This window comes from Embiotoca jacksoni, unplaced genomic scaffold (genome assembly GCF_022577435.1).
Source record: "Embiotoca jacksoni isolate LCO1_2020_lvr unplaced genomic scaffold, fEmbJac1.0.p SCAF_19, whole genome shotgun sequence".
NCBI classification, from domain to species: domain Eukaryota; kingdom Metazoa; phylum Chordata; class Actinopteri; family Embiotocidae; genus Embiotoca; species Embiotoca jacksoni.
The window spans coordinates 2,952,501-2,973,538 of record NW_027185329.1 but is presented as its reverse complement, the minus strand read 5'-3'; the positions used below and the strand labels follow the sequence as shown (position 1 = coordinate 2,973,538).

The window sequence follows — 21,038 nt, the reverse complement described above, 5'->3', positions numbered from 1 at the left end:
TAACATTATTTAGTACTATTCTGTACTAGGTTTATAATTACAGCTTTTGTGTATTTTTTGCCTTTATTGAAAGAGCGGGATATGACACAGACCGCCTGCTGGACTCAAACATGATCAATTTCTCCTCCAAAAAAGCTAATCTAACTAACAAAATGAATCATTGTGCTCCAAATTGATCTGGACCGGCTAATAGCACATGATTGTTTTTCCACTGCCGTCCAAAACGTAAATGACCACAAAAAAAAAAAAAAAAAAAAAAAAAAAAAAGATTTAAATGGCTGTTATCTAATCTGTCGCTGCTGTGGTTAAAGTTTGATAACTGTAAGTTAGGGAGAGTTTGATTAAGGTCATCAGGAACAGGATGCTTCAATGTCAGAGTCACATATTTTCACATCACTTCCCTAAGAGGTTTTACATTGTTCTAGCAACATCGTGTTCACCTCTGCCTTTTCTTTCTGAGCGACATGTTGCCATTTTTGCGACCTGTCAGGCATCTTAGCAAATGACCATTACAAAACATCATCAATAAATAAATTGGCCAAATTGTGTGCAATCGTGTACATCGTCTCTTACAAAGACATTAAAGTGATTCAATTATTAAAGAGAACTGCCGCAGAATTTACACTTCTTGGTTTGAGTCGCTCGAGGCTGCTGCATGCTGAAACATTTACAGATGCATATTTACACAGAAGCTGCCACAAATCATGACTGATGCACTCGTCAAATTGTGCAGCCGTCTGAGCTTAATTAAAAAATTTTTTTTTTTAAAAATACCAGGAATTCTGTGGATCAGCGGTTGATGCTGATGTTCCACAGAAACCGTGATCGCATGAGTCAGAATTCAGCAGATTTTCTTCTACCTGAACAAGGATTCGATTTTTTTTTTTCATTGTAAGACCCCTGAGGCTGCAACTGCAGGAATGAGGAGTGGCGTAAACACTTTTCTGATCCGAAACACACACGGAAACACAAGCATGTGTCTATACACATGTTCATAAGGAGAAAGGGAGTGGTGGAGGGAGACGAGAAGTCATAGGAATGAGGGGGAGAGAAAATGGAGAAAGCATGAAATGGGAACGGGAATGTTCTTTGCACGGTTCAGATCTTCTTACTGAGGAGTTATTTGAATACCACAAAACATGAAAAGGAACTGAAACAAAAAACATCTTTGCAAAACCAACTATAATAAACTAGTTAATCCATTTATACACAGGTGCAGAGCTCCAGCGGGCGGGTAAACCGAACTCATCTATTTAATGGTTTGGGAAACACTGATGCCCTGAGGTGTGCTGGTGGTCAGTGTTTGGAAATGAGTGACTCAGCGAGGCTTCGTGCCAACATGTTAAGCTGCCTGAGGACCAATGTGCCAGAGCAGGGCTCGGCCAGAGGACTCACATTAACAGAAAGTGCAGGAAAACGCTATCATGGCATGGAGATCTCTCCAAACACGCTTTAAAAAATGTAGTTGAGTAAACATTTGTTGCTACAGACTTTTCTAAAGTCGAAGATAAAGCCGTGAGCGCCTAGCCTTCTCATGTAAATACTGTTACATAAATAGCTGATGGTGCAAATTCTCCACTACATGTCTTTGCATTAGAGGGTGCAGCAAGATAACAAAAGCAGCAGTCAAAGCTCAAACAAGGGAAATCACAGGGGAAAATTTATGGAAATATGACATTTGTGTCAGTTTAATGTATTAATTGGACTCTTTGTATTGATCGATATAGATCTGGGGCCGTATTCACGCACATTCTCAGAAAAACACGCCTTTTTTAACCTTATTTTAAAAACAGTGACGGGATTATTTTCCAATGGACCGCCAGAAAACTGATAAGAAGGAGTGACTGTAGCTAACAAAACCGAAATAACTTGTGGGAAAATGTTATTAACTTAAAATTTTATGAGACCAGTTCAATGGGAGTCTATGAAGCTGGAGGCTTTTTGGAGCCAACCCCTAGTGGCCCCCGGTGGCATTGCACTTTAAGGTACTTCCGCATCAACCTCATTTTTCAGACTCGGAAGCTACGTACACTTTTATATACAGTTTATGGGAGTAACGTTTAGTCTGAGGAATCTTTGTGAATACGAACCCTGGAAACTTGCATCTGCTGCTATTTGTCTCTTCAGAATGACATTTATGTAACAAGCTATATGTCATAAATTATTCAGGAGGTCAGTAAATTTTCACGCACTTTCTTTTTATCAAGATACCAACTTTTTCATATCAGTTTAGCTTACAAACATTTTTAGGATATTTTGATTTACAGCTCTTCAATCTGCAGTCTAAAGCCAGTTCAGAAATGTTAAAGTGTGAGGACGTGCCCCTGCGCTTGTTTTGATGAAAGGTTTGTTCTTTTTCTAACAACTTGATGAGAGTTTTCATCACAAGGACGCATGTCAGTCAACCTGGAAGGATTATAGTCCTGCGCTGCCTCCTTTTTACTACACCCCCCCCCCCTCGTGCCACTGTATGTTGGGAGGGCTCAGGTGATTCAGGAGATGATTACAGATTACACTCCTGACTCACTGTGCACTTTCCTGGAAACACCACCCTCACACACAGATGCTAAGAAGTTTCACATGCCTGTGTGAAATAGTACGAAGATTTACTCAGAAAAAGAAATGAAATTCAACTTCAGCTGGATAGTTTTACTTCCAAACAATCCTCCACCTCTAAATTTCATTTCTCAGATCTTTTTTTACTTGAATAGCTATGCAGTATTTCACGGGCTAAAACGGGATAAGCAATCAAAAATAAGATTTGTGTGGCTGTATTTAACCCTGGATTAATCACCTGACCCCTAGGATTGAAACTGCTCGCCTGAAGGAATGAAATTAGAAGAAAAATAACACCATCGATCTCATTTTCATAGTTTTGTTTGTCATTCTCGTGGTTTATGATGACTCATCAAGTTTAATTGCTGTGTTCTGTGGACAGCCTGACAGGAAGCAATGACAGATTGTCAACAAAGTTCATGTTGAACCACATTATCCAAACCACTTATTTGGACATGAAAGCATAAGTAGGTGCACCTGAAAGAACTGTACTCCGTTGTATTTCAAAATGTAAAACTGCAGTAAATACGGCAGGTAAAAGTTAAAACAGAAAATTTTTCTATACAGTTTTTTTTTTTATATATATATATTATTAAATCGCCCATTGGTTTGTGGACTGCCATTATGAGGTCTTGAGTTCGGATTTTGGAAATTGCCATCTTGCTTTTTTGGAGGCAGAAGTGAACTGCAGGGGGGAACGAGTGGTGGACCTGATACAGCCCTATCAATCAAACAGACACGCCCCCAAAAACACAGTTTTTTTTAGGCTTAATTTCTAATTAATGACGGGATTATTTTCAGATGGATCACCAGAAAACTAATAAGAAGGAACTATTGAAAATGACAATATTAGGACTTGTAGAAATCATTGACTTGTTGATTTTGAAGTTGGTGCCAACCCCTAGTGGCCTTCAGTGGAATTGCAGTTTAAGGCACTTCCGCATCGGACTAGTTTTTTAGACCCGGATGCTTCCTGTGCACTTTTAATTACAGTTTAAGGTCACACGCCCAACTGGACTCTTTCCTGATGTTGTGTTGCCAATTTTCAGAAGATGAAATTTGTGAAGTTTTTTTTAAGTAATATTATGTAAAGAAAAAAATTGATGAATTTATAGAAAAAAACTTAAATCTTCATATCGCTCTCGTGCACTTCAGTTGCTTTCTCGGTCTCAAAGTAAGTATGAATAGCTGAAGATCAAAAGACCTACATGTATGTAGCAGCATCTGTGTGTGTGTATGTGTGTGTGCGTGTGTGATGTGTGATGTGTGTGTCCGATGCGGGCCATCTGATCATCTGGGCTTTCATAGCGGCAGGATGGTGCTTCTTGTATTGTCTGAAAGGAAACGCAAACGCACATTAACACGCACACACACACACACACACGCACGTGTCTGGGTGTTATCAACTCTAGACAATACAAAGGAACCGGAGGACAAAGACAGGAGAGAGTGTTGTCCTGAGGGCCAGGCAGCGCGCACACACACACACACACACACACACACACACACACACACACACACACACACACACAAAACACAGTCAACATGAGCTCATACCTGATGTCATGACACAAGTAGAGCTCTTCTACTCATTTCATCTCCTTCACAGGTGAAATTTAATCTTTCTCTAAAACATTCCCTCCATATTTACAAGAATGCTCCAACTTGATTTTAACCAATAAGGATGAGCTGATTTATGTCTCAGTCAACACTCAGTGAAGTAGTAACCCCCCCCCCCCTCCCAAGTCTTGAGAGGACCTTAAGTTGCTCAAACATGTCACAACCACATTTTTGTCATCCCTTCTCCTCTCTGCAAATAGCAACATTAGGTCACATCTAAATCTCTTTTAAGCACCTGACCAGTTGGTGGTGTTGGTGTGCGAGGTGCCAAACAATAAGACTTTGCAGCATGAAATATGAGGCTGTGCGGGAGGGAGGGGGGGGGGGACACAGAGTAGAGGCGATGGGAGGAGGAGAGTAGGAGGGCAGAAGGAGGGAGGGGGGGGGGGGGTTCTTCAGCGCTGGGAGGCAGGAGTTTGGGGAGGAGGGAGGCAAGAGACAACTCTGCTCCCTAAAGAAAGAAAGAAAGGAAAACTCCTCCCAAACACAGTAGAGCAGGAGGAGGGGCCCGGTGCTCACAAATCACTCCCCAGAGAGAGAGACAGAGAGACAGAGAGACAGAGAGAGAGAGAGAGAGAGAAGAGGGCAGGGTGTGTGTGTGTGATTGTGCAGCAGCTTCTTGTTGTTGCCTGTCTGCAAGGAGAGCACGCATGTGTGTGTGTGTGTGTGTGTGTGTGTGTGTGTCTGTGTGTGTGTGCCGGTCAGTCATTCAAACTATGAAAGGGGAATAAGTTTGGTAGAAGAGATAAATAAGAGCCACAAGATCACGAAGAGGAGAAGAGGTCACACTGACAGGTAGGAGTGAACCTGAGTGTTTATGAGTTGGTGTGTGTGTAGGAATGTGTGTGTGTGTGTGTGTGTGTGTGTGTGTGTGTGTGTGTGTGTGTGTGTGTGTGTGTGTGTGTGTGTGTGTGTAGGTAGAGCTGAGGCAGCTATATATCTCAATGGTCGTCATCTCCTCTGGATGCATTTTGTTTGTCTGTTTGTTTCACCGGACACTCCACCGTGCCTTCGTCTTCCTCTCTCTGCCGTCCGACTCTTCATCCCTCTCGGCTGAAGTGTTTACAGCTCACAGTGAGTTAGATTTACTCTGGGAGTTTTTTTTAAGCAATAAGTTGCCATCCCAAGACACTGGGTGTAACTGTGGTTGTTGGATTGGTGGTGTCAACTGTGGAAAGCCCAGCAGGAAATAATTACATGAAAGATAAGACCAATAGTATTTCTTTTATCAACATTTTTTCTTGCCTATTTTGGGTATTTTTTTTGGTGTATTTACTCCCAAAACATTTGCGTATGCTGGTTTATTTTTTTTAAGATGTGATAAACGGTTCAACGACCGTTTTTGGCTGATTGCTTAAACATTTACGACATTTAGAATTAGTTCCTGCACAACACTGGTATGATGAGTTATTGTGACATGTGGCTGAAGAGATATGTATACTTTAAAGGAAAACTACTCTGAACTTTACTCAGGTTGCTCAGGATGACTTTAACAGTTTGACTGGCTCAGAAAGAAACTCTGACCTTTCAGTTATGAGAACGCGTCTTTAAACAGCAAGCCACCCAGGAGATGATGACAGAGACAGACGTACGTGTGCGTCTGGTGTGTGGTGTTGATGCAGATAAACACACTGCGTGCTGCAGGTCGTTTCAGACGTTAGTCTGAGTCTTGGGTCTGGAGACAGCAAGTGGAGTCGAACTGAGCCAGTGAGATTCTGCCTTTAATCAATGCTGAACGTTTTCTGTGTCAGAATCACAGAGCTCAGCTGGAACTGAGAGATGGTCGTGTACTTGCAGTCTTCAATGGCTGGTATTGTGTTACTTGGATCCCCGGTGGTAATACCAGCTAGCACTCTTGTGACCTGCTGGTCCTTACAAAGACTGACTGACTGACTGACTGCGCAGCTAGAAAGTAAAAATGAGGCACTTGTATTTTACTTGATCACCACTTTGTCAAACTTTGCGATATTCCTGAAGGTAATATTGTGCTTTTCTCTCTACTGGAGCTTTCACTGATGCCCATTTACAGTTATTTTACAGACCAAGACTTAACATACACAATAAGCCACATATCAGGATCCAGTTTCATCACCAAGCTGTCTCAATAACAGAGATTGTAGCAGCACACAATAATGTGACATGGGCGAATGGGCTTAATACTTTATATATTTAATGCTGAAAACTGTTACTTGTTTAAGCAAATTATTAAACTTGGAAGGGAAAAGGCAAGCCTGGCTATTTAGAAAGTTAAAAAAAACTGCATTCTTGCTCCTCTATAGTGCCCGCATTATATTAACGAAATGAAAACAGTAAAAGTTGTACTCTGGATCCAGCTTCCTCCTCATCGTACAGATATGATAATGGTATTAGTCAAACTCACAGCAAGAAAGGAAATACAGTAAATGTAAGTGTGAAATAACATCGGATCACAAAATTGGTGTCGTCACTTTGTCACTGGAGCATGTAACTTCTTCGCATTAGCAAATAATGAATCCACAACTGTTTAAATAAGTAGTTTACTCACAAAAATTACAACTCTGAATGCTCTGCCATCTGTGATGTAGTTCAAACTTAATTTCGAGCAGTCCTACGTCTAAACGTTAGCGATTTCAGGTATTTACTGTTTGTTGCAGGACTTTTCCGTCTGATGTGTGTTTGCATTGTAGTATTGTTGCTCGGACTGAAATAGATGATCTAAACACGTCTTCCTCGCTGACTCCGCTGACCGACTGACTGACTGGTGATCGCCGACTGTACACAAGAGAACACACTTCACCACACGATGTCTGTGGAGTCACACAAAACGAGCGCGTGCACGCTGAGGGGAAGTTAGGTGTGAATGTGTGAGAAAGACACACACACACACACACACACACACACACACACAAAGATTTGGAAGGCATTGCTGTGGGATTTAATAACAGCCTCATTAATATGTCACACACACACACACACACACACACACACACACACACACACACACACACACACACACACACACACACACACACACATATACATGCACACTGGAGGGCCCACGCACTGAAGAGCGCAGTAGGACACCTCTCTCTCTCTCTCTCTCTCTCTCTCTGGCTCTCTCTCTCTAACAAAGGCTGGCTCTAACACAGTGGTCATGTGACAGTTGTTCCCATTGTTCACTTCTGGCCAGGGGTGGTTTTGCTAATGCACTAGTGTGTGTGTGTGTGTGTGTGTGTGTGTGTGTGTGTGTGTGTGTGTGTGTGTGTGTGTGTGTGTGTGTGTGTGTGTGTGTGTGTGTGTGTGTGCGGTGGTATGTGTGTACATGCCAAAGCAGGAAGACACTTTAAGCCAGCGAGAGGAAACCCCTCATTCCCAAGCATGTTGATGTTTGTGTTTGTCCTCCTCATTGTGTGTATGGTTTATGCGTAATGAGAGACCAGTGTTGCAGCATGTGACAGTTCTTGTTGAAACTCAATTTCATGTGTAACTACTATTCTGTAGATCTACATGCTCGTTTCTCCTCTGTAAACCAGAGGAGTTGTATGATTCCTTCTGTCAGACCTGATTACCCAACACACGGCCACAGTCTGGTGAATTAAATTGGACCTGTTGAATCCATTTAAGGGCCCGTGGTGGTCCTCAAAAAGACCATTTTGTTTTAAAAAACACTACTTCAGTGCATTAAGAAAAGAGGTTTCTGACTGCTGGAGAGACAGAGGGAGCTCACCATCACAACATTGGACTAAATTCAATTTAATTTAATCGGAAAGTTGTGTCTTCAACCCTGTGAGACGGAGATCAAGAGATACTCTGTGAGAAGGAGGAAGGGAAGTGAGAGGCATATTTGCTTTATTGTGAGTAATCCTTCATAATGAGCTGTCTGTCGTCTAAATATTTATACTGTCGTTTCCTCTTCCTGTTAATCTACACTAGTTTCCCACCCAAAGCTTTCTGTGTGTGTGTGTGTGTGTGTGTGTGTGTGTGTGTGTGTGTGTGTGTGTGTGTGTGTGTGTGTGTGTGTGTGTGTGTGTGTGTGTGTGTTGTTGTTCCCAACCCAAGGACTTCACTAGTTTTGGTGATAAAGCAAACTTCAGTATGTTTTGTCTGTTTTACAATCGTCAAGGAAAAATCCTTCCGATTGGTGAGCAGGTGTTAATTTCATTCACATGTGAAGCTGCTAGTTTCCCTGCTATAAATTTCCATTTAAACATTTTATTTGAAGACTAGTTCCAGACCTCCGATCACAAGTTTGTGTAATTTTTCTGTAAAAGGTCAAAATACAATCGATTTATTTCTTGACATCAGGTATCGTCAATGATCCGTTTCATAAAAACCCACGAGTCTCCTGGATAAGTTGTTTGGACTGCTGCTTTTTCTTTTGACTTTTTCAAAGACCTGAAATACAATGTGGTTTTACAGATCTTGCAGAAATATGAACCTTTTTTTAAGAATTTTCTGTTGGACTATGATATTCATAGTTTGTTGCGAAACATATCACCTGACCCTTTGTGGTTATCAAGGTATCCTCAGTGATCCAAGTCTCCTGGATAATTTAACACCAGTTCTACATCAACAGATCAACAAGGAGACAATAATGGACATTTAAGACTCGATGTGCTCCAGCTTTAAATCTTAAATCTAAATATCAGTATAGACAATGAAATGTGACTTTTGCTTTCATAACGCTGCACGCTAAAATAACCATCTCACAAGTCAACAGTTCAACTCTAAATCATTGCAGAGGTAGTCGTCTATATTAAACTGAGTGTAACAATAGCAACACATGTTACAAACTAGGTTATCAGTTGATATACAAAGGAAACTAATTTAAAGATATTTAAACTGACTACAAAGAAACTTGAAAAAACAGCTTCCCTTTCCATCCTTTGGGAAATGAAGTTGGTCTGTGTGATATCCTCCTAATATCGAAATTAATGGGCTGCGTGTTGCAAATACTAGCACTTATCTGTTTGTGTGTGTGTGTGTGTGTGTGTGTGTGTGTGTGTGTGTGTGTGTGTGTGTGTGTGTGTGTGTGTGTGTGTGTGTGTGTGAGAGAGAGAGATGCAGTGCGATGAACGGTGGCTGAACAGCTGGAGGGAGGCGAGGATGAAGCAGGAAGGCAGAAAGAAGAGGGGTAAATAAAAGAAAAGCCTATTATTATGAGAGGTGGAAGTACAAAGGAAAGAAAGAAGGAGACAAAGTCAGGATGCAAAAGAAGAGCTGACGTGATGGACAGACAGAGGGAGGGAGGGAGGACTACAAGAGAAAGGGAAAGATGGATGAGCAGGGACGGAGTCAAAAGGAGAGAGGAGTGACTGACAGAAGGCAGAGGAGAGGCTGAAGGAGGGGGAGTGACATTTTTCACACCTTCGCTCTCCTTAAAAAAGGTCCTTTAGCTCTCAGCATGAATAATTTATTTATTAGATTAATCGACAAAGTATTCGTGTGCGTAAGTGCTGTGTGTTTTCTCAGTGGGAGTCAGTCCTTTCTCCTCAGCAGGGGAGGGTGTGTGTCTGGCAGATGGTCAGGTCAGGCCACACACACACACACACACACACACACACACACACACACACACACACACACACACACACACACACACACACACACACACACACACACACACACACAGCTGACCATCCCTGAGGCTCTTATAATAGGTGCTCCTCCTGAAGTCGTTCTGCCCCTCGGAGGAATCCACTCTGACCCAGCATGCCTATAGTGGGACTTTTACAGTGTGTTTGTGTGTGTGCATAAACTTTACTAGTCACACTGAAGACTCTTGAACCGGCCAGCCAGTTGTTCTTTTCTCCAAAACCTGCGATTTTATTGACATTCATCGTTACAACCCCCCCCGCCCCCCACATCCCCTGCTGCTCGACTTTAGTTAGATGGATTTGTTTCATTTTGAATACGATTTTAAGATAGACAGATTCACCGAGCTCTGAGACTCTCATTAAAACTTTTATGTGTCCTCTGTTATTTGTAGCGAGCACTCAGGTTGCTGGCTCCTCACTTTAAACTGGCCTTGACTGTTGCTTTTGAAAATTAAAATGACAAACAGCAGCTGTAGATAATAAACAAATGAAACTCTGCTCTGGACTAATATACTTTTCAATCAAACATCAACTCTACAACCTACACAGACGGTATCAACATGATTCTCGTAAAACATCTTGATTGTGTCCTGCTTCATTTTGCTTCACCATTTTCTGGTAACGAGTCCCCTCGAAGAGCAGAAAATATGTCCACAAGTTATTCATACTACAGAAGGTCTCCATAACAAACCCCTAACCTTATAAAAAAAAAATGCTTTAACTCCCACTCCACATCGGTTTATGTATTTAGGTTGCCATTAGCTCTTATCTACAATATTTCATTGTAAAAATATCCCCAACGTATTTGGAAAAGTGCTTGTTTCTTAATGAATTAATATCAGTTTCATTCTTGTGTGTTTAGTGCAGGCGTACCTTCTTGACATCTAGCTTTGTTTAACACAACAGTTGAAGAGGAGGAAATATAACTAGCCAAGCTCTCTAAAAAGGGAGCACCAACAAACACAAAGTGCTCCTATTTTTACACGTTGAAATATTTGTACTAAACAAACAGAAACAGAGAAAAGGACATTGTGAATTAGTGAGCAGTTGACTTATAAATCAGAGCAATCTCAGCAGTTCTGCTCTTATTATGGAGTTCCCGCACATTCACACAAATATGAACAAAACCGATCTTATTCTTGCATCTTTTGGTTGGTTTGCTTGCTAGCTGATAATATATTACATGTGCAAAAGGCAATTTTGCAGTTAGAAGACATATTTTTCCTTCATTTGTCAAAGGCTAGCTGTTTACCCTGCTCTCAGTCTTTATACGCTAATCTTAGTTTACTAGTCCTGAACCCTGATATCCGTCTCCTCATGTCATTTCTGGCAAGAAAGAGAAGAGAAATACCTGAAATATTAGTAGTATCATATCTGAATCTGTATTCAATGTTAATAGGCTTTTGTTTTTCCCCTGCACACATGTAAAAGATGTGACTGCATTTTTCATCACAGGATGACAGTTACATCAGATCACTTTTCTTCGGTTCAGTCACTCCTCACACTCTGCTGTTTAGAAATTTGGTTCATGTTTCATAGCACTGATAAAAAAAAACTACATTAATCTGCTCATGTTCCCGTTTTCACCTCTAACTAATTAGTACTTGATGAAACTGTAAAGCAGTTTGTAGTTTTCTGAAGGCTTTTTTTTTTTTTTTTTTTTTTTGTCTTTGAAATTAGTTTCTTTTTCACCGGCGGCCCTGTTGATCCCTTCGGGTCAGAACAGTGCCGCTTCGTCCGGGCTGACTGCATCCGGCAAGGCCGCTGCTACGCTGCCAAACCCCACAATTTACTATGCTGCCAATTCTCTCTGATCGCAATCAGGTTGTTCAAATAGAAACACAATAACAAACACGGGCATAGTTGTTCAGGTTCAGATTCTTGGGTTTGATGAGATTAGACACTGGGCGGGGTCCGTAGAGTCCAGTCTGCCAGCGTGCCTGTCACCTCATGATATTTTTTTTTAGCTCGTACAGTTATGACTAACTGCTGCATGGTAAGTGATTCAGAGCAGATGATAGTGTGGTGTCCACTCATCATCACACTGCAGGGGAATTTATCAAGAACCTGCCCGGTGTTTTTTCTGTCCCTGCCAAACCTCATCTGTCTTCTTCTTCATCACTGTGTATTTATATCTGCATGTCATCTCGCCCAGGAGCAGAAAAAAACAGAAAAGTGCTGCTTTTTTTTCTTTACCCTTTTTTTCAAAGGCTCAGCGTAGAAACTGGTTTTAAGGTCGTTGCTGGAATATAAAGCATGTTAAGAATTTCCTAACGGTATGATATCGAGAGGTTGTTGCTAAAAATAGCACCTGACACTGAGGCAGACCTCTACTCTCTTCTCACAGCCACTAACGCACAACTAAAGTCAGCCTTGTGTCTGGTAAAAACGTTGGCTTTGATTCCAGTTATGTATAAAAAAAAAAGTCCTGAAACTGGTGGGTCTGTCATTTTCAGGTACTTTTCATGTAAGCGCTACACTTTGAGCTCAAGGCATGTTGTCTTCTATTTCAGTCATTATCTAATTAATGACGAGATTATTTTCAGATGGACCGCCAGAAAACGAATAAGAAGGAGCGACTTTAGCTAACAACATCGAAATAGCTTATGTTAAAACTTTATTCACTTTTAATTTAATGAGGGAAGTTGAATGGGAGTCTATGGAGCTGGAGGCTTTTTGGAGTCAACCTCTAGTGGCCCTCGGTGGTATTGCAGCTTAAGGGCACTTCCACATCGGCCTCCTGTTTAATCAAACATTTACATAATAATGCACCATCAGAGCGGATTCTATTACTTTGATCACGTTGAATGTGTGAATTTTATCACTTTAAACAAAAGATACAGTATGCCTGGAGGGTTTCTTTTTTGAAGTATGTGTTTGTATGTCATTCAAAAACGAAAATCCCGAAATCAATCATCAGCTGTGGCAGATTTAGAGGTCAGGTTACCTCACTGCAGCGACTTGCATATTATTATGTAATGACAACTTTTATTTCCCCCCTGGCAGCGTGTTGGCTTGTATTTTTATATGTGCGATCACTTGAGAGGTTATGAGAATATGTCAGCTGTGTGAGTGTACTTTGTTGTATCACGTATCATAATATATCATCTCAGTAAGCACTGGATGTCAGTGTGTGTCTGTGTGTTTCAGATCGAATGTCTTCACAGCGGCGTGTTACAGAACATTACACCTGACCCCTCTGCCGTGTGTTACCATGGTTACATAACTGTGTGGCTCAGATTACTGTGAACATGCTGGTCATAACACACCCGAAGAACTTTCACCCTCTGTGTTTATTTACTAATTAATCTGTGGAAAGACTGAGATTAACTCTTCAAATCCAAAGTGTTGCAGTAAAAGATGATGATGATGATGAAAAGATGAGTCATGTCCTCTCTGTCCGACTGTCAACGTCTGTGTGCGTTTCACTCCAGAGTTGAGGATGATGGCAGAGGGGCGTTTTGCCAGTCTGCCCAGGTCCCTCCATGCACACCACGCCCTGGCTGGATGCCCCGCCCACCCTGGAGTACCCACCAGCTCCCTCGGTGGCCCCACCAGCAGCACCTGCTCCTCCAGGAGGCTCCAGGCCTCCCTCGCCTCCTCCATGGACCTCCTCAGCTCCAGACCTGGGTGAGTTCAAAAACCAAAAGTCATAAATACTATTTTTAACTGGATTATAGTTCTGACTGAGATATCTAGTTAAATATGAAATATATATTTGTTAGAACTCCAAGAAACAAACAAGGCACTTGTTTATTTGCATAAATATAAAATTTACTTGTCTCCCCCCCCCCCCCCCCCCCCCCCCCCCCCCTTTCTGCAGTTTCCCTCCGGGGCAGGGCAGCGTCCCATCAGAGATGGACCCCGCTGCCTACCAGCCAATCTCCATTCACGGAACTCTGCCTCGACGTAAGAGGGGAGGAGCCAACCTCGCCCGTGGAAACTACACTTGGGACCCCAAAGCCAATCACAAGCAGCCATTATTCTGCAGTAACACGTCGCTGGCTCCCGGCCACATCCATCAACCCATGGCCTCTTCACTGGTCCAAAACATCATCGATGACTTCCATGGTTACAGGTAAACACCTCTACCAACACAGATTAACGTGGATTATGTTTCTGGATGTTGATATTTTCAGTCTGTGATTTGTTCTGGCACAGTCTGGGCAAATGACAGTGTTTGTATCATAAATACTACTGTATCAGCAGTCGTCCTATCAACTTAGCTTTATCTCTGTTCATGGATAAAAAAAAAATTAAAAAAAGGGGAAAGGAAGGACACAATTAAAGGAACTCTCACCAAACTCACGTCCTGTAGGCTGGAAACTTCTGAAAACCTTTTAACTTGTTTACATACAGAAAACAGCAGCTGGGGTCAGTTTGGGGTCACATTTACTATGACCTCCAAAATCAGCCCAAAGTCAAGCCAAACAAAAAGAAGTCTAAATACATGTTGACATCTCGAGAAACTTCTCCTGCAGAATAATCTACTACTTCCGTTCCAGTGGCTTTTTTTAAAAATATGTTTAACGCATTTTTGCTGTTGGCTCTTCAATTCAAGGTTTTTTAATAAAAGGATAAAAGTTACAGTGCAGTGTCACACCTAAAATACAGATATAAGTTGCAGAGCAGTACAGGAAATGAATCAAGATCCTCAAATTTGGTTCAAGGAAAGACAGCAGCAAACAGAAAAATCTCCAAGCTTTGATTTGATAAATCAAAGCTGCCATCTTCTGTGAAAAAGAGACAACTTTAACAATGCCTGAGTGAATGACTAGATGATTAAGTTACACCATTACTTGGCCAAATCCTGCATGACTGACTGATAAAGGCAGCATTGGTCAGCTGAATGCCACAACTTCCTGTATCTATTTCAAATTAAAAGCAGTCGTTTCAAATTAAAAGGCCTTTAGCTTTTCATACATTTTGCAGCCATACACTAAATTAGACTTTCTCACCGATGAGTATTTGTCAGTCTGAACAATAGTTTGTCATTGTTGATCCTCAAGAGACTCATGAGGCTCTGGAAATAAAACTTTGCATTTTCGAAACTTCTCCTCTTCACAGTGCAGAGTTAGAAAGAGAGTATGGAGTCGGATGGAGAAAGAGGAGGTTGTAAAGCGAGCCCTTAGGGGGTGTAGCAGTTAGCTCCACTTCAGAGGAAACACACACACACACACACACACACACACACACACACACACACACACACACACACACACACACACACACACACACACACACACACACACACACCTCATCCCTCATCATGTCCTCCCATCTTTTCTATCTCTAGTGTAGAGTTACAACAGACTGTATCTGATGCAGCCAGTTTTGTGTGCACACGAGTGTGTGTCTGTGGGTGCGTGTGTGTAGCCCCCAGCATTTGGGTTACCTTTGTAGGTCAGGGTGTGGCCGGGCAGATCAGAGATTACTGTGAACTCTTTGTCTGGTCCCTTTATCCTGCTGCCTCCACACTGGGTACATTTCATATACTGCTGACATACAGCAGGATAATTTGTCCAGGTCAAATTCAGCCTGTGCAGGTGGGTCGATAATGAATAGCATCATAGCATCACCCTGATTTTGGTTAATTTTTCAGGAAATTAGTGCAACTCAATGGGTATCGTGTCCTTCTATTCTTACCTTTGACATTTTTGCAAAAAAAAAAAGATGAGAGTCAGGGGTGTTTCTGATCTCTAGTGGCACATACTTAATGAGCTGAAAAACATCACGAATAAAAGAGAAATCTTTCTGAAACTGAGTTTTGGCAGGCTGGTGTTCTTCGATAACATTGGTCTTACTTCAAGCTGTCTGGAGATCAAAAAACAGCATTGTTAAAACATTTATTAGTCGGCATCATGAATATAAAGGAGACTTTCATGCATGAGGGACAAACATGAGTGTCAAATGGAAAGTTCACGATTATATTTCTTCATGCACATAAATATTCTTGAAGTGAAATCTGGTTAGTTAAATCTCAACAACGGTTTCCCCATAGATGGAAATAAAAAGATTACAAAAATTGCGAGCACTCGCAGTTTTCTGTTTCCATATAAATGCCTGTACGATGTGACGTTGTTAAAACACACAATCGTTTTCCCCCAAATTCCAGAATATCCTCTCAGCTTTGATTCGTTGTTTTGGAACTGCACACAGTTCACAGTAGAGTTGTCTATAAAAAGATAAGGGCATACATCTTTAAGGTATTTAACAACTGGCCAGTTGGTCTTGACTTTCCATTGCTCATGCTGCCAGCATGACCTTTGACCCCTGACCTTATGTTGCACTAGCTCCCGATTGGACAGTTTGTCTTTCTGTTGACCTCTGTGGGGCAGCTCGGGGGACCACCGGGAGAGGGGAAGGAAGGCAGCAGAAAGAAAGAGTGGAGAGGAGGAGGAGGAGGAGGAGGAGGGCGGCGAGGAAGAGTGGAAGGAGGTGAGGGCAGAAATAGACAATGACGGACTGCTCGCTTGCTAAATTGAAGCTGGAACCTTTCTGAATCGCCCTTTATCTATTGATTATGTCTGGATTAACTTCCCTGTTTATTTTAGATCAAATCAGAACAAATATAATTATTGAAGAGAATAGTGTTTTTTAACAGTTTTTAACACTTTAATATTATTAAAGTAGTGGAAAGTGTCAAAGTTATCGGAGCCCGTTTTGTTGACGAGTCTCTAGATTCATATTACTCACTAATTCTTACATAGTTTTTACTCTGTAGCTTTGCTCACACTTGAAAAGTGCCAAAAAGTGAACTTAAAGATGTCACCGTCCATACAGTACTAAACTCAGTAGGCATTTCTCAAATTAACAAGGTGGACCTACACATGTGCTGTATCACACAGATATTAACAAAGTTATCAGAGCCCGTGTAATAGAAACACACTGCCCTCTATAGGCCACCTGCAGACACTACAAGCCGCCATCTCCTTTTCCCATTGGTCCCACTGCCAGCCATGCTCCCTCTCCTCCCCTCCCATCCCGTCTCTCTCTCTCTCTCTCCCACACACACAAATATGATGTAGTCTCTAACTAAAGCCAACTGTGGTCATGCTGAGTATTGTGCGGTGAAGTGCGAAGAACAACAGTAGCCAGAAAAAGACTGCGGCGAGTGCTGCCTGCTTTTTGCCTTTCCTTTTTCTTGTGTTTTTTTTTCCTCTTCTTTTTCTTCTTCTCTGTCTTTCTCTCACTTCCCCCTGACTGTCTCTCAGATCAGTTCTGTGGTCGTAGAAGCAGAAAAATCCAGTGTTTGATGCTGTTTCAGCAACATGGGGCAGAAAAGGGCACATTTAGCAGTGGTCAGCTTGTGTTGTCTGGAATGTTTGGGCCGAGCCGTCCACCACACTTTGTTTAAATTCTTCCAGTGCTATAGTTAGGCGGACTAAAGGGTTGTCAACGAAGAAAAAATAAAATATATATATATATGTCAAACACATCCATCAGCATTCAAGATGGAGAAAACAAACAAGGTGTCTCAAACCGCTCCATGGCTGCCGCTCTGCTTGTTAACCTGACCTTTGACCTGCCTCAGTCTGAGGACAAAAACTGGGACTTTCCCTCAGCACGTGTAACCCTGCAGGGTTGAAATGGGAGTTGTCTGTCTGTGGTGATTCTCACTGCACCCACCTCTGACTGGGGAGCCGGGCCAGGGTGGTTTTGGGCCAGTCAAAGGTCAGAGACAACCATTGACCCCAGAGAAGGCAGCACATACGACTGCAGTAAATAGTCAGTGTCAAACTGAAGCTCTGATTTGAGTTTACATTTGAGACTGCAAAAAATGTCTGATGCATTTTTCATTCTTCACTCTGTCTGTATCTTCTCCTCCCTTAATCTTCAACAGTGGTGAATATTAAGCACTGATTACTGATCAACTTTTACATAAAACTCTGGAAATTGGAAACAGAGACCTCTCAAATGTTTTGGAAAATTTACAGCAATGAAGTTGTTTTTAGGGGCATTCATGTTTCCAGAGGGGCAAAACGTCACTTGTAACACTGATGTTGATAAAGTGAGGTAGTGTAGAATACTTACTCATGAAGTTTACAACTCCCTCATGCACTTTGCAAGTCAAGGGAGCCGACTCTGAACTTTTTGACTGCCCCTTGTATATACAAGGCTGCCTTACTATGATTGAACATTTACAGGAGAACTCACGAGTTGAAGTGTTGTGATCTTGAAACAAAACAATGAGGCACAAAAGAAGACGTTTTTAGGTATCAGTAGAAGATGCCTACTTGGCTTAGGATAAAGAAAATATCCCGACATAATTTCTCAGCTTTTTAAACAGAAACATTACAGTGTGAGACGGAGGGTGGTCTGGTGTGCGGTTCAGCTTTCTACTGTTGATGTATTTAGGGAATACATTCTTTACCCATATTCACAAAATGGCTATAAATTGAAACATGTGTTCCAGAAAGTAACACAACTCATTAGTAAAACAACAAACTCTTCATGATCAGCTTTTTTTTTCTTTGCTCCTGCCAGCATCAGATGCGGTTATTCAGCCGAAAACAACCGACGTGCCCTCTGCTGAGAGGAAACTCAGTGTAGACTTGTGTTGATCCACCGTGGGGGGGATGTCAGGATATGTTGGATTAGTGATCTGCAGACCTCAAACAGAATCAGTTGGCAGATACTTTGCTCCTGCAGGATATCCTGAGGGTGACAGAGATGCCTGAAAACTCTTCTACACTTCTATGAATAACGACTGTATGTTGATGTGAATGGAGGCTTCTGTTTAGTTACATAACTAAATCCCACTCATTATTGGGAGCAATATTCAAACTGAGAGGGCTTAGAGCTAAACATATTTGGTTTGGTAAGTAATGGACTGCGCTAATATTCCCGTGGGAACACCAGCGCAGGCTTAAGGGATTTAAACTACCAACCTCGCCAATGTAGCCGGGGATTTGAGCTAATTACCTCTTTCACCGAGCACCTGGATGTAAGCCTCCTCCAAGCTGCGGTAATACGCTCAAGTAGCAATATTCAAGGCAAAGATGGAGAGCAATGGAGGGCACGAGTGGGACTTTCTTAAAGGAGCCAAATATGAGGTGCTCGTAGTAGATGGTCGAAACAAACAAAATGTGTTTGAAAATGTTTTCTGTGTAATTTGACCTTTAAAAATTAGAGACGATGAAAAGCAGATTAAGCTGCAGAAAACTGTGTGACGTGGTTGTAAGCAGTTTTTGAAAGAAAAGAAAAATGCAAAGAAAAGGAAATTTAAATTAAAACTGCAAGCAGTGATACGCGGGCCCTCGCAGCTTCACGTCGGGGATCCAGCGTGTCGGAGCCGCCTGCTCCCCGACGTGAACGCGAGGGTCGGCATATTACAACTTGCAGTTTTATTTTTTTTCTCGATCTTGTCCCTTATTCTTCTTTTTTTTTTTAAAAAAAAGGCTTTTTTTGGCGGCTTTAACATCTTCAAAAACTCATGAAATTGGTACCTGACGCATGTTTCATGAGGTTTGGAGCATCGTTTGACCTTAAACATCAACTTCCTGTGTCACGGCGAAACATCAAACTTAGCCGCATCGCCCTGGCTATACTATATACTATATACTATATACTATATATATAAACCGTGAACCTTGTGTGTTACCTCGGCGGGTAAACCGTGAACCGTGTGTGTTACGTTTGGAGAAATTGAAAAAGTTTTGCATACACTACACATTACAGGAAGATATTAAAAATCACTGCAGACCCCCTTGAAAACACGTATATCTACTATCCAAAGAATGTCTACAGCAATTTTGGTCACATTTAAATGAATATTTGTGGACAGTGAGTTGTAGGTTGCAGTGAGCCAAAGATTTGTCACAATGCAACCCATCACCTGGGAAGATTGGGGTCACAGTGGTTAGCACTGCTGTCTCTCAGCCAGAAGTTTTGGGGTTCAATCCCCCCCTTTGTCATGACTTATAAAAAAAAATCATGAGTCATTTTTTTGAACAACATGCCATAGCATGACTTTTGGGTCGCTTTTTGGCCGCCACGCCACGGGCACACCGATCGACGAAAACTAATTCTTATGATAACTTTTAATTCCAAACATGTTAAGAGGGCACAGACTCAATTTCAAGTCGGTCTGACAAAATCTGAAGGAGGAGTTTGTTAAAGTACAACATGTGCGAATCGCCAAAAATGGCATCTAAATTCAAAATGGCTGACTTCCTGTTACGTTGACGTAATGGTGCAATGTAACTTTTTTGTACGTCTAGGTTTTGTACGTTTTGTGCATGTAGGTAAATGGAGCCGCCGGGACATCTGTTTAGGGGGCGCTAGCGAGCCATTTGGCCGCGCCCACTCGCGACTCCACTAAAATACAAAATTTTTCGCTGGGAGAGATGGGTGTACCAACTTTCATGAGTTTTTGAATATGATAAAGCCTCCAAAAAATGAAGTTGTTTACAGAGAATCATAATAATCACTTGGATAACAACAGGGCTTTCGCACCATCGGTGCTTATGCCCTAAAAAAGAGATATGTGTGTGTGTGTGTGTGTGTGTGTGTGTGTGTGTGTGTGTGTGTGCGCGCGCTCTAACCTCTCTGTGAAAACGTCAGTGGACTCAGAACAGCAGGCGTGTGACTGCGATGTGTGTGATGGTGGGGGAGGAGAGGGGGGGGGGGGGGGGGTTAGGGAGGGAAGGAGGGAGGGAGGAAGGGAGGCCAAGTCAGGCAGGCAGTGAGTGAACATGTTTACCACCGACTGAGAGGACGAAAGAGTGAGAGACAGGCAGCTCAGAGATTTAAAGCGTTTCAGCGTGAGCTTCGGTTTCACTCCACTTTTCTCTCTCTGAGAAACCTGCTCGCAAAGTGGGACGTTGTGAACTTGGGATAACGTCACCAGTACGGTTAACTCTCTGCACGACAGCTTTACAGTGCAGCGTACAGCTAATATGGAGGCTGGGAGAGTAAAATCCTCTTAGACTTTAAAAGAAAAGAAAAAAAAAAAAAAAGGTGACACGCCTCTGCTGGACTCTTAATAGAGCCAAGGGAGGCTAAAGAAGCAGCATCAGCACCAGTCAGGAACCCACCTGGACTAACTCAGACAGCTCTGCACTTTATTCATAGTAGAAACTCTGAGGAGGAACCGCAGGTCAACGCAGCAGTACTCTGGGTCCCTTCGGAAAGATGTGCTCTCTAAATCGGACCTTTTCTCTGTCTGTGTTCCCCAGGGAACCGGCTGCTGGGCCGGACGCCACCGTGGACTATGTGAAGGTAGGAACAACAGTTGTGGTGATGTGTTGTTTACAGCGCAGAGACAAAACTCAGCTGCAACTT

General features: G+C 42.2%; 1 protein-coding gene across 2 annotated transcripts in view; it reads left to right on the top strand.

Annotated features, from left to right (window-relative positions):
* bcar3 (BCAR3 adaptor protein, NSP family member) overlaps window positions 1–21,038 on the top strand; it is a 67,348-nt gene that overhangs the window by 18,107 nt on the left and 28,203 nt on the right. The window contains exons 1-4 of one of the 2 annotated variants that reach the window (XM_069153025.1): window positions 4,670–4,971; window positions 13,187–13,382; window positions 13,576–13,830; window positions 20,933–20,975. In XM_069153025.1, the coding sequence (XP_069009126.1) occupies window positions 13,195–13,382; window positions 13,576–13,830; window positions 20,933–20,975 (486 nt within the window). In that variant the 5' untranslated portion in view covers window positions 4,670–4,971; window positions 13,187–13,194. Of the gene's footprint in view, window positions 1–4,669; window positions 4,972–13,186; window positions 13,383–13,575; window positions 13,831–20,932; window positions 20,976–21,038 lie in introns of those variants that run through there. The other variant, XM_069153024.1, reaches the window with a different exon arrangement.